The sequence below is a fragment of the Bombus affinis genome, chromosome 9 (assembly GCF_024516045.1).
Source record: "Bombus affinis isolate iyBomAffi1 chromosome 9, iyBomAffi1.2, whole genome shotgun sequence".
NCBI lineage: Eukaryota > Metazoa > Arthropoda > Insecta > Hymenoptera > Apidae > Bombus > Bombus affinis.
The window spans coordinates 15,360,293-15,374,718 of record NC_066352.1 but is presented as its reverse complement, the minus strand read 5'-3'; the positions used below and the strand labels follow the sequence as shown (position 1 = coordinate 15,374,718).

General features: G+C 40.2%; 1 protein-coding gene and 1 long non-coding RNA gene across 6 annotated transcripts in view; one reads left to right on the top strand and one right to left on the bottom strand.

Moving 5' to 3' along the window:
- Positions 1–14,426, bottom strand: part of LOC126920496 (uncharacterized) — a 215,230-nt gene that overhangs the window by 39,249 nt on the left and 161,555 nt on the right. The gene's annotated exons all lie outside the window — the stretch shown is intronic.
- The window catches only part of LOC126920480 (protein phosphatase Slingshot), a 75,395-nt gene that overhangs the window by 39,835 nt on the left and 21,134 nt on the right, over positions 1–14,426 (top strand). For 3 of the 5 annotated variants that reach the window (XM_050730917.1, XM_050730916.1, XM_050730918.1), the window contains 2 exons: positions 4,380–4,558; positions 9,153–9,218. In XM_050730917.1, coding sequence (XP_050586874.1) covers positions 4,380–4,558; positions 9,153–9,218 — 245 coding nt within the window. Of the gene's footprint in view, positions 1–4,379; positions 4,559–9,152; positions 9,219–10,580; positions 10,734–14,426 lie in introns of those variants that run through there. The other 2 variants (XM_050730921.1, XM_050730920.1) reach the window with 2 other exon arrangements.

The following is a 14,426-nucleotide window of genomic DNA, read 5'->3' as shown; positions in this document are numbered from 1 at the left end:
TGTATTCTCGGAATCGATTTTGCAGAAATCAGCTTCGATGGCGATTTGCGTGCTCTTTGGGCATTGGCTCGTGTTTCTTTTCGCGACCGATATCTCGAACTAGCTACACGATTGCGTTTCTTCTCGTCACGCGCATAATCGTATGACACAGGTACAACGAACGAGCCAGTTTGCTATCCTGTGCGAGCTGAAACGCAAATTCTCAGACCGAGCGGATACGACGCGTGTCTACGTTGCGATATTAGATGTGAGATTGCGAGAGACCCGCTCGTACGGACTGTCACGGTTCATCGGCCAACAATGTGCCGATAAAACGATCGAAGCTGCCCAACAATTAGACGTTTTGTTTAGTTTAAACGCTGCAACGATGATATCTCGCTGATTTTTATTAAGAACGCGTCTGGCTGTAACGTATAGTATAGCAGATTTAAAGGAAGCATAAATTTCGGTCAATTTCGAACTTGAGCACACTTTCGGTAAGAAAATGAGGAAAATATCCGAGTAGAAACCCAAACCATAGCAAGTTGCAGTCATTTAACTGTAATAATTGGCGAGACCCCGAACAGGTAAAGACGGAAAAGGTATAGCAGCGAGTAGGAAGAGACGATGGTTGCGTTAAAGCTTGGTCAGCGTCGAAAGCGAGAGACGCGCAGTCGTACATCGAGAGGGAGAGTTTGATACGGGCAGAGCACGAGTTGCAGTTATACGAGGACGATAACATCTCCAGACGTTTCTACCGAGCTCTCAGACGACACTCGAAAGCACGCTGCGTGCCGGCCACTGCTCGCGTCTCCTGCCTACTGAATATCTTCGGTTCTTCGTCACGCGTACGTCCTTGAAGAGGGCGAGTCGAGACGAACGCGGGACGAGTTATCCAAGGTCGCGTTTACCAGCCACTCGAACGCGTTCTGGCCTTTTTCCATATCTTGCTCTCAGGTACGCGCGACAAAAGGGCTCGCGCGTGTTTGCGAAACACTCGGCCATTACCTCTTCCGGCGCCAACGGACCGTCCCATCGCCTTCCGTAAAATATTTTCCACCGAGAATGCGTTACCTGGATTTGGATGCCACCTTGTTGCCACACGATCTCCGTCGAATACATGGCGGAGAAATTGTATAACGGAAAACTGTGTACTTATAGTTTCGGCTCTGTAACTTGACAAAATTGTACAGCTGATTCGTCTCTATCGTTTTTTTATATTCTTCTATACATGACTGGAAGAAAAGGAAACAAGCTTTCACACGGATTAATTCGTTCGACTGGATAAAAATATAGCAGATGAAATCGGGAGTATCTAATTCTAGATAACGTTTCTAGACTCGAACTCTCGTATGATCGTCGTTCGATGTTAATTTTCGGATGCCGTGATGTAGCGGCTGGAACGAAAGACTTTTATCGAGCGATTTTATTCGCTAAAAACGCGTTACAAAACTTTGGCAGCTAAACGCATCGCGGAAGGAAATAGGCATGGTTGCTGGTGTTGTTCCATAAGGAGACGCGGCCTGCCTAATTAACCGTTTAACAAGGTTAAATGTGGATAATTACTGGGCCCGGAAGTGCAATGTCCCAGCAATTGAACGCGCCACCATACGAAATGTACAGTCAAGTCAGCTTCGTATCGCGAGTCATATTTCCTTGAAAATTTTACCGATAACGAGCAATTTGTTTATTTTTATGCTTTACTCGCTTTCTCGTACAAAATCATCTGGTTAGATGCTTATCGGATACAGTTTGCTGGACATTGTTATAAAGAAGCAACATCGGTCGGGTTGTTTTACTTTAATTATTTTCTGTTGCTTGTAAAATAGCGTTTCGTGCAATATAACGATATAACGATGCAACAAAGTACATATACCGGGATATCTGCATAATTAGATATTAGAGATTTCAAGCAGTTAATTGTTGTAGTTTCACTAGGAATATGAGTATACCTACGTTCTCGGCACTTTAAGCTCAATTTCGTGAAAAAAGGCATTTCTCAAATTTACACGGGTAAGTTGCGCCGAATCGTAAATCCTTACTTACTTTGTTTCTATTTATTTTATCTAGTTTGTTTTATGGTGTATGGTAATTATAACTTTTGTCGAAGTTGCGAAATAATATAATGGAATGTAGACTATTAAACTTCCTAAAGACTAGGAAAAGTGACTGTTTCGTGGCTTCTCAGAAACAGTTACGGTTCGTAGTAACTTGAATAACAAAAGGAAAACGAAAAAGCAAAACATCCTACCAGGATGTTCTTACCGTAATTTCCTGACGCTGTACTGGTTTCTTACCTGTCTCGGCTTTGCTCGAAAGTGACTTTACTTTTTCCATACTTCTAGATGCAGCCTGCACAGCAATGGAACGTCGAATTTTTTTAACGATACCGTTCATTTTATATTGTTACACGACAGAATCCTATCTCGTATTGTTTTCTTTCAAATAGTAAGTCGAATCAACTGCATTACAAATTTAGCGATTATAATTCCCTTTCTTTTTGCTAAAAATTGCTATCTACGCGTGGTATATCTCTGATCTTGTGTGTCTAATTATTATCGAAACGTTGGTCGAAGCGTGGTAAAATAAAAATGATAGAATAAAGTAGAAAAGGTTTGTGGGCCTAGTATCGGGCGAAACTGTCGACGTACAATCAATATTTATCAGCCCGCTTATCCACTAAATTCTGAATTTAATAACTTCGCGATAGGATCGAGACATTTGGTTACGGTTATAGTAACTATAGGAATGAAATATTTTATTTTATCACCGTAAACACACCTGTCGTATTGGCGAATTGCAAGCTGAACTTGTTCGAAGGAGAAATAAAAACAAATTACTGTAACGCTCGTAGAGCGAGAAATTTATACGCTCATGAGAAAAAGAGTGCTACGGACTGTTGGTTGTTGTACCGTACCCGGAGATTCTTTACGTTTCGTCGCTTCGTTTAGTTTAATTAGAACGAATTAATGGACTGACCCAAAAGGTCTTACACATTATGTAACCTAGATTGCGCGTTATTTAAAAAAAAGACAAAGAAAAGGAGAGCTGTAGGGAACGGAATTCAAAAAATTGAAATATCGTTTGTAAGTCGACTGTAAATTTGATGTAATTTTTTAAATAGAAATGATTATAGTGGATGTGCAGAGCTAACATCGACCGACAAATCAGTATTATGTTCGCGATGCATGCACTTTACCATTCATGAATATTTACTGATGCGTTTTATTAAGCGAAAAAAGATTTCAACGCCTCCTCTTCGTTCGGATCTTGATTTCCATTCAAACAACGAGCCGAGTAAAATATTCGTTAATTCCATGTGTTTTCCTGTGTTCGGTCTTTGGATTTAACTCGGTAAATTTATTCGGATATTAAGTAAGCGTTTGCTTAATATCTCAATAAGTAACAGTTTACTTAATATCCAAAGCTATCGATTTAAAATATTATAATTCAATTTTTCTACCCATTTTAAATACAAATTAAGCTTCCGCCTAGAGTAATATTTATCGCAATATACAATGTAAGATTATTACGATTTATAATTTATTCCGTCTGTACTTATCGACTCAAGTACGTATAGTTTATGACAAATTAATTTATTAACCCAACAGAAACATCGAGACACCAAACGCGTGATATTCTGTATAATATTTGATCCGTCGTAACTAATACCACGTTCCCAAGGAATTTCTTAGAAATCTCGACACGCAGTTATTACTTTTCCGTTTCTCTTCTCTTGTTGCAACGAAATTATAGTCGCTATCAGTCGTAGCTCGTACAAAGAAAGAGAGAGTGGTAATAGACGTCGGGTTTAATATCGATATCGATAGAAGCAGGAAACAGTGGCGAAGCGGAAACGGTTGGGAACGTTACGGTTGTGCAACCGCACTTGGCGATGTCATTAACCTGCGGGAAACTTTTGTTTCGCGAAACGTCACTTTGCGATTGCGATCTCCGGTCAAGTGTACGAGGTCCGATCGGAATCCCTCGACATTTTTATTTCTGTTTCCCCTTTACTCTTCGTTGGGCCTAAATGTTGCAAAAATACTGTCTATAGTTTGTGTCGTTTCATGTCCATACTCTACCATGTTCTATCAGATGGAAAACAAGTTAAATTATGAATCTAAATAGTATATCTTTCTTGACTAAAAACGAATGTCGACGTAACACCTACTCGCGCATATCTATCGGTGATAGAAATTACTGTTGTTTTTTTTTTTTTTTTTTTTGCCGATTTAATTTCGCTATCAAAGAATTATATACGAAACAAAATTTTACCAAATATTTTTGAGAATCGACGATAAAAAGACAAAATTCTATCGTTGTTTTCAGTTGGGAGTTTGTTTGACCGGAAGTTTAATCGGGCGTTCGTAACGGGAAACGGTTCATTCTGATTTCAGGCGGTGAAACTGGAGTCAGTGCATCCAGGAAGGACGAGATACCTGGTCGTAGTATCCTGCACTGGGAGGCAGGATGCGGAGGAGAGCTGCCTTCTTGGTATCGATTGTCACGCTAGGGCGACCGTTGGTCTTGTACTTCGGGTTCTGGCCGACACTGCCATTACTCTCGACGGCGACGGGTATGTTGACTATTTTCGAATTTAACCGATCCCTGTATCTCTTGCTATCTTCCTGTCCATTGCTTGCTACTTTATCGTCCAATCATCGCGATACGTTCCTTCTACCTAGCTTTCGTTTAAACGAATCACACACACACACACACACACAAAAGTTACACGATAAATTACAAGGTGAAATTTAAATAAATTTATTCGATCAAAGTTCAAAATGACTGGGCTTTTTCGACGATATTTTAATCGCATCGATATTTAACAGACCGAAGTTTGAAAACGCATTACATATCTGCATGATAGAAATGCGTAAGACAACTAGACGATCGGAAACGAAGAAAATAAACTCTTGGGAATGAAATAAATCTGATAGTTGATTGGCAGGCACGTCGATATGACGGAAAGAAATTGCTACTGAATGTTTTCAATTAGTTATAGAAGTAAGTACATGCGGTATATGATTTTATCCTGTTTTGTATGTGTATAGCCCGTTTTACACGGTTTTGTGTAGGTTTCCCTCATTCCCGATTCGTTGGAGGCACGGCGAAAGTACGCCGGATTTTACAGGTTATCAGATTTTTGCTCCAGCCGGCAGATAGTTCCGTACTTTCTCTTCCAGCTCGATATTCCCCTATTCCGCGTCGAATAAAAACGCGACGTAGCCGCGCACGGACAAATCACTCGTCGCCGCGCCGCGCCGCGCCAGCTTAACCCGCAATTAAAAGCTTGCCTTGCCATGCGTAACGGAGATTTTCGATCTCGCTAAAATCTGCCAATAAGGTGAGCCGACCACTTTCTAACCGGTCGTACTCCGCTCGTCTCACGCGTGTTCATGCATTTGTGTGCGTACCCGTTTATGCAGTATAGTACAAAAGTCTTAGGCCATGCGCGATAGCCATCTGGCGAGGAAACCGATCATTCTTTTAGGAAACCTTACAGGAACCGCGTTCTTTCCATTACTAATTTTCGTCTCTGTCACGTAGTAACGATATCGTTTGCCCTTTCAACTTGGCAATTAAGTTAACGCAATAATACCGACGTACAGATATCTTTTTATTTACTCGTAAAAATACAAAACGTATCGTTTTATCGAACGATCGAAGACTTTTGCGTGGTACACTGTATAGATACGTGTACGAGTGTCCGGTTCCTTTCAGCTCAGGCAGTGAGTCATTAGCGTGGCATGCGGCCGTATGCGAACTCTCGGTAATTAGGCGAATAAACCGCGGCTCGAAACGGTACATCGGGCCGTGGATCGAGAAACGAACGCACCGCTCGAGCTACCGCGGAGCGGAAAGGTGAACGCGAAGGTCAGCACCGCTCTCTTTTGCACGAGACTCATACGTAGGTACGTCGGCTGTAGGGAAATGGAGCGCGTTACCGTAAGCCGTGTTAGAGCAGCAAGGTGCTTGACAGGTGAGCACCAAGGTCACGATGGAAGGTCGTGCTCCACGATCGCCAAGCCATTTTTCAGAGTTCGTTGGTTTCGTGATCTTGAAAGTGCCCACGATGCTCTTGCCGAAAATCATATCAAACGCCATTACGTTTGAACGAATTTCAATTACACGAGATCATCTTTATATCGTTCCGATTTTGTATCTTTCACTCTCACTCTACTTGACTACTAACTAACAAACCGAAAGGACGTGACTAATCTTCGATCGCAAGAATGCCCATCGCGATTAATGGTTACGATTATATAATTTTACTATTGCCATATATATCGTTATATACGTATGTAATTATAGCCAGAATTATTAACTCGCTGGAAAACTAATCGAGTAAAAGTAAATGTTCGCGATCAAAGTGTACGGAGTTTGGAATTTACCATCGTCGTAGCATGTTCATTCGGTGAAACAAAAGCCACTAACGATGACAAATTTCTTCTCGTTTGCTCCCTGTTTCTTTTGCTCGAGTATGCTATATAGTCGGTTCGCCTACACAAGAACGAATCTAAACGGTTTGAGACAGTGAATCACGCGAGCAATTCGCGGCAAATTAGCGATAAAGAGGCGGCCGTTCGCCAGAAAAGGATCGAGAACGAAAAGAAAATGAGCACAAGTACTGGTCAGCTCGCGTTCCTGCGTCGTGGATCATTTTTGTATCATCTTTTTCTCCGTTCGTTCTTTCCCCCCCTTTTCTATAAACGCTCCGCCGTCGCGGCAGTCTTTTTCTTCCTTTAATTGCACGTGATTCGATAAATCCCTTTTCCATTAATTTCTAGTCGAGGCAACAGTCGTAGGACGAAGAATTTAAGTAATTATCTCGTATCGTGCGCGAAGTTTCAAACGTAATTGTGAAAGATTTTTTTTAAAAACGTCGATCGCAACAGATATCGTACAAGTTAAGAAACGGCAAAAGTAAGGTAAGCAAAGGTCTCGTAAAGATATACGGCGTTGATGGCTGCGATATTTGGTAATATTGGCTATAATATTAAGAAAATTCGCTTAGGTTGAAATGTCACTTATCGTTAGTTGTCAAATATCCTTTAATATCGCATAGACGGTATGTCTTTCTATCGATAGATTTTCGGCCGATAATTTTTTTACTATTGACATTCACCAAGTGGTGAAAGTGGTCAAAGCGGTCAAAACGAATCAAAAACGAATGTCCCGTCGAGCCGTAAAGTTAATTCGGTGTATCGTTTTTAACGACGTGCGTGGCCGTAACGACGAACCAGTACCGTTTCCTCGGGGAAAGCTGATCGCGGAATCGACATGGGTTTCCCGGAAACGTCGGTCGAGAACTTGTGCCTCTGGTCGGAATAAAGCGACGCGGCGGCGTGACGTTCACGTGGTCACCGATTTTGCACGGATCTCTCCGCTCTTTACATAATGCGTAATTAACGGTTATGTTTGACGCGTGTAACGCGTGTCGTAACGCGAGTTGTAACGCGATGCAAGAGGGGAATTGCGTTACCGTTGTAATTTCGAGTCGAGAATTTGCTCGACCGCGTGACCACGATTACAACTTGGAAATCGAGACTCGGAGCTGTCGTGACGGAAATCATTTTAAGGTAGCGATAAACAATATTGGAAGCAGTAGACGATACAAGCGAGTGAAAAAGCGTGCGTTGTTATGTTTGGACAGTGAGAGGTGATCTCTTTGTGCGACGTATCGTGCTCGGTTTTAATCCGAAAACGAGTTAACTGATTTATCGCTCTATCTCGTAGCATGTCGTCCGTTTCTCTGCGAGATAAAGGTCTAGTTTGTACGTAATACGGGCATATCCGAAAAGCAACGCATTCTTAGTTGGTTGCATTGGTTCGTTTTTAGAAATAGATGCGCGATATTCCCCGGAAATGGCACCGAGTTTAATGCGAAAGTTATTTTTACGCGACAGAGATCCGTTCCGTTGTGCGCTCTTTAATACTCCACGCTCGCTTCGATCTACGTTACGTGACCTCGGAATTATATCTGACTCTTTGTTAATCTTTCATAATCATTGGGAGCTACGTAACGAGCAAATTGTACTCCGCTTTAGGATACTCGTGCAGCAACCTACGGCTAACTTTAGAAGCCCTTTCACTCTAAAAACGTTCTTTGTCTGTGTTACCACTCCTTGAAAGTATTCGAACGTGTGATTTGGCTTCTATCGCGCTCTGAATGTTGTGATTTACCAAACTGGAAAACTCGTTTTTGCAGTGTACGATTTTATGAACGATCGTATATGAATCGAATTGGTTATGAATTGTACTTTATAAAGCTAATAATTAGTGGCAATTAATAGCAGACAGCTAATAATTGAAACCAAGGCTGCGTACAGTTACATTTCGCAGGTTTAACGAATAAATTTATTAGTAGAAAGAAAGATATTATATATAATTGTGTAATTGCAAATTTTATATTTGAAATTCTAACGATATTTAATCCTGTAGCGCAGAAAGATAATTGACGTCTGAATTTATTAAGATGCTAACCTTTTCACTTCTTTCTTTCTTTCTTTTTCTTTCTTTTTTCTTTTTTTTTTTTTTTTTCTTTATTGATATTACGAATTTTCTTGTCTTAATAGTTTTCGTTCTGTTGCGAAATATTTCCATCTTATCGTACTATGAATAGAATACATTTTATTCTCAATGGTTTTACCACAACGCGAGGGATAACTTTTGGCTCTTACGTTTCTGGACGATACCTGAATCATATGAAAACGATCCCTAGCACCTGTTTCGGTAAGTAGAACGTCCCTGAAAGGTTCGAAGGAAGTCTCGGTACGAAACGTATGAACTATTGCGTATCGCATAATGAAGAAAATGTCCCGATTTTTTTTCGCCTAATAAAGAAGAGTAATACATCTTCGTCGACAATTTTACAGGACTAAACAGGATTAAACATAGGATTTGTAAGATTTTCTTATCAATTTTGCTCAAAGTTTCTTACTTTACGAAAATCGTGTTTCCAAAGCACGAGGGTCACCTGTAACCAAGCGAGCTTGCTCGAAAATAACCAGCGAGTTTCGTAGAACGGAGAAGTTGGCCCGCTTCGGCTGGCAATAAAATAGCTCGTCGATACGATCGGCTGACCATCCTGTATAAGGTGAATGGTGTGACCCTCGATGCTTCCCGAAGGCACGCGTTCTGATTCTTTTTCTCTTTTTCCGTTACAGAGGCTTCAGCGTCAGCGTCTGCGGTTCCCAGCACATCTTCAAGCCAGTATCGGTACAGGCGATGTGGTGAGTCGAGTTTTTCGATATTTTACAGCTCATACCCCGTGATTAGAAAAGCGTGGCCTTAAACGTGGCTTTTTTAAAATAGCGAAATAACGAAACGATTCCTTCATCTTGGAGTTGGACGATCGTTATTATTATTAGCAGTTATATCTCACCACGTTGGCAATGACCGTTTCGTCGTGGTTACGAATAGCTTCGAGATTTTCTCATTGTAATCGTAAGAATGTTTAATTCGATCGAAAAGTTGCACGCGCCGTTTCGAAAATAAACGATTCGGATGAAGAGGAATGGTCTCATCGCGGTATACCTAATAGCCGTGATTAATAAATAACCTCGTATAATTACAACGGGATGGTTACACGACACGACACGACACGACACGACACGACACCCACGGAAGACATATAGGGTCAGTCGATAGAACGTATGAAAGGGTTCGACCCACGTAGGCACGGGCTGCGATCGATCTTTTCTAAATGAAACTAATAATAAGCGCAGTTCTGTTGCACATGCAGACGTGCTGTGTTTCTTTCGCTTTTTTCTTGCCAACGAACTCATTCCTATTGACACGATTCGCATTCAAGAAGAGAGTAAACGTTTTCACGGAACTGTAAATTAAGCTGCGAGCGTTGAGAAAATTGTTCGATCATTCCGACGAATATTCTATTTTTGTCAACCAGATCTTTCTTTGTGCGCTTTATATCTTATCGTAATTTTAGTCAATCGTTGTACAGCTACAGGCTACAACTAAGATTGTGCGATCCATAACTATCAGGCAAGCTATGGATCGTACGCTTTTGTTTTTTTAGTACTTTTCGATATTCCTACTGTGTTCCTGCTGTATTTTTGCCGTATTCCTGTTCTATTTCTTTTGTATTCCCGGTGTATTCCTACTGTACTCCTATTATTCACTGTCGTACGAAGATAAACTTTTCCGACGAAGCCTCGAATTTATATGATAGTACGTACATACAGAATAATAATTGTGCCGAGCTGTTGATACTTTTATGCTATAGCTTTGTGGATTTGATTCAAGATCAAAGTTAAACTACCAGAGTTACCACGAAGATTATATCGCCTAAATTAATATCAGGCAATAGGTTACTAGGAATTTAGTAAAGAAATTAAGATTCGATCCAAGTTGGTTTAGTGGTCTGGAAAAGAAATACCTTATAGACTTGGCAACTCGATTATGGATGCTTTTACAACTAAACAGAAATGATAATGCCAGTTTGATAAAAATTCTATATAAAATTACTCCAACGATATTTCTGATGGTACAATCCGTCATTGAAAAAAGAAAGCAGAAAAAATAGTGTAAAATGTTTGCGAAGCTTACGCTAACGGTTAAATGCCTATTGTTAGAATAGATCGCAGAATCTGGGCGAAGAAAAATCGTTTGTCAACGGAGACAGGAGGCTGGAAAAGAAGAATCGAAGCGCAACCGAGATGCTATCGTCGCGGAAGAGGATCAAACTGAATGGAAAGAAAAATGAAGCGTGGGCCGTGGCTTAATTGGTCGGTATCGCAATTGTTTTATGCAGGACTGGACGAAGAGGAACTTTCTTACCTGCCCAACCTCTTCCGTTCGCGGATTTTTCAGCGCGGGTGAAAACACGCTTGCTCTGCCCACGTGAATTCTCTTCTTGCGATTGTTTCGCTATAAACAATGACCGGGAAAAATAAATTTTCAGGAAATGAAAGTTCGAGGCGGAAAATTACCCATAATTCGATCATTTACCGATGAACGAATCCTTTTTCTTTTACTTTGTTTCCAAGTGATAGTCTTTGAGTTTTAAGCTATATCGCTATGCCACAGTGTGACAAAGTAAACGATATTAAAGTCGATACCGCAAACTTTAGAACGACGAACCGTTTTAAATGTAAAGGCTTTTAGTTTTCGCTGCTATAGAACATGTTGATTCGAAAAATCAGTTGGCTTCGCGTGGACACGATAGAGTGTCATTGACAAGTTGCAACAACCTTCGTGGCATCTATCGTCGGGAAATAGACGGTGCGAAGTTCGTCACGGCAACGGGAGCTCCGTCGGTCTATCGTCGTTGATGTTGTCGTCGTCCTATTTTTGGAGAAGCCTCGTTGGACCCGACCATCATCGTGGTGGGGTTGCTCGCGACCATGGACCACCGGCCGCGCCATTTATGGGCGCGCTGCGTCGCGTGGTCACTTTGTATAATTCTACTTTGCAACCCCGAGATTACTCGCGTTCTTGTCACCCCGATTACTACGGACATTACGCTCTGCTTTAACTTTCGACTCTGTTTTATCGAGCGTAACGTTATTATCAGCAGTAGCAACTCGTTCGATCGAACGTTTTCGATAGAATTTTAACAACGAATGAAAATTTATCAGTTTTTGTTAGGATTAAAAAATGAAATAAACGAATGAGAAAATTGTTGAATTGTAACGAAAAAAGTACGTATCGGAGATACGTATTGGATCGTAAAAGTAGTTTCATCCTGGGACAATAATTTCCACTCACTCATAAGGAAAGTTCTCTGCCGATGAGACACTTGCCTGACAAATTCTAACACTTTCTCCCACGGGTCATGCTTCTCCGAGAAGTTCTTCGCCACACAGATTTAAAGAGTCAATATATTTAACGAGTTCTAGCAACGAGTCAATCTTGCTCGAACAGATAATCGAAAAACCATGCGATCAAACAAATTGACGATCGTTACATCGTCTGCATAAACAAGATAAACGAAAGTTGGCAAACCACTTAATCTCTGTTCGGTTATTTGCAGTGAGTTTTCATTGACATATCGCGCATTTCAATTTTTAACTGATCAGTCGCGGTATATACCGCTGTTATAAATCAAATCTTTATCGGATTTGTAAACATACTGAAATATATGGAATATAACGAAATATCTGGAATACGCTATAATTTGCCACGTTTAGAGCTATTTTTAAGAAAGGAATCGCAAGGAATCGATGGATAGATCGGTCGAAAGAAGATTTAATAACCCGGTTATCCGTCCACGTATATCGGTCGCATACGTCCTCCGTTCCCATTCTGTATTTTATCGAGTTATCGTGGTGAGCACGGTTTATGGTCGAAACGTCATAGTTCTATTCAAATTCATATCCAAATAACGGCAAGAGATATCTTGCGATTTACCAAGGATATACCGCGATCGATTACTTATCAAGCTGGTTTGAAAAGCTAGCTTGTCTGACAGATAAAAACGGACAGCCGCCCGATAGGACGCATCGATCTCTTTCCAAGACGTTCTCATCGATTTTCTTTGGCATGGCGCTACGGCTTGACACAGAAATCACGAACCAGCTGCTAACCGGTCCAATAATAGACAATAATAGGCAAAGAATATTAATTAATGCGCATAACACTGCATAATCTTGTCTGTGAAGAGGAAAAGGTAGAATCGAGACTCGATGTTCTTTACGCCTAAAATTTTCATAAATTATATCGTTAGATCGTTTCGTAAGAAGGAGACACGTTGAATCGAGAGGCGTGTTCAACATCAACGAGGGATAAATAATTATCGCACCTTGCGATGTTATTTACATAAGTAATTAACGATCGTGAAGGAGGAGACTTGTCAAACTCGAAGGCAGGTGACTTATAGTTTTCTTAGCCCGTCTACTTTCACTGTACTATCGCTGCTGCACGTTGATTCGCAATACTGCATAGTATGTATCGGTACGTTAGATAATCGATGAATAAACGGAGCGACAGCACAGAAAGAAAGTGTTGCTTCGTCGAGGAATTTCCAGCTTCGAATGTATCGCGAATCAAACGCGAGATTATCGACGGAGAAAGAGATTGTTCGGAGCAGGAAAGTAAAGAAGGAACAAGGGAAAGGTTGTTCGGATCGTCATTGTTGTTATACACTAGTCTGACATTGTTTGGTATATTTCTCGACAGTTTTCGAAAGCACGTTTTAATAGAGGAAATATAGCTTGAAATTACAAGATAATTCGAATTCTTAAGATTCTTTCCAAGAAATTTCTGAAATTTCAACGAATCAATGTACAACGCGTTGATTTGTGTCGTTTCTGTCACGAGCAAGTTCATCGAACCAACGGAACAAATTTGAATTAACTCTACTTGAGATTCAATTCATACACAAATCCCAAGCGTTGGTAAAAATTCTCAACGAACACGAAGTAGACCTCAATTATATTTTTATCGCGGTTAATTAAATTTCAGTTTGCATTAAATGTAATTCGAGCTTTATCGGCGCTTTAGATCTTCTGGATCTCTAGATTATTAAATATAATTATTCGTCTGCGAAAGGAATACCGTTTACTATAGAATAAAGGGAGAAAGAAAGATCGTAAGAACTGCGCTTTATCTGTTTTGCAATATTCCAATATGATAGATAATTGTGGTTTAGTTTAGATACAGAGGATTAATGCTAGTTGTTTTTTTTATCAATTTATTTAAGCATTATTTAAGCATTCGATCAACTTAAGTATTCTTTATCCAGTAAACGAATGTATGTTATTTCATAAATTTAATCTCTAGTTCATAAATATCGTTTTATTATATTCACCATGGACCGATTACTTACTTTTATTACGTACTACGATGAATATATATTTTACATTCTGTGGAGTATCTTTCAAAACGATCGCCAATACGACGGCCTGGTTTCTTTTAACAGTTATCCGCAGGATAGCCAGTTTGCTTTTGCTTAATTTTACGATTTTACGATAATGTCTAATTTCCTATCAAATATTTTGTTTAATTCTATCGACGATCGATGGCGGCTGCAAATAGAGCAATGGTTCTAAACGAGTAGAAAATTGTTGGCTAATTACTTGGATCGTTAAACAAACTGCAAACATGGCATGAAATTTTATTAGATACTTTTAATGATCCTGTTGCTTATTATACAGGATAAGCATGGTAATTAGAACAAGTTAGTTTCCTCGTTTTTATTGGCATCGAAGAGGAAACGGTAAAAGAAAAGAATCTGTTTAGGCATAGCCTAACGTCTGCTAATTTTAACCTTTGAGATAAATATAACGATGTAGCTGTGGAATGTAGTTTCATTGTATTAAACTCGCGATACTGTTTACGATATTTTACACGCGATTACCAGAGTAATGTATTCAACGAAGTTAAGATGACGCGATCAAGTGACAAGAGCCCGGTGAAATATTCTATAGCTAGAGCTATAGAGCTATAGAGCTATAGAGCTATAGAGCTATAGAGCTATA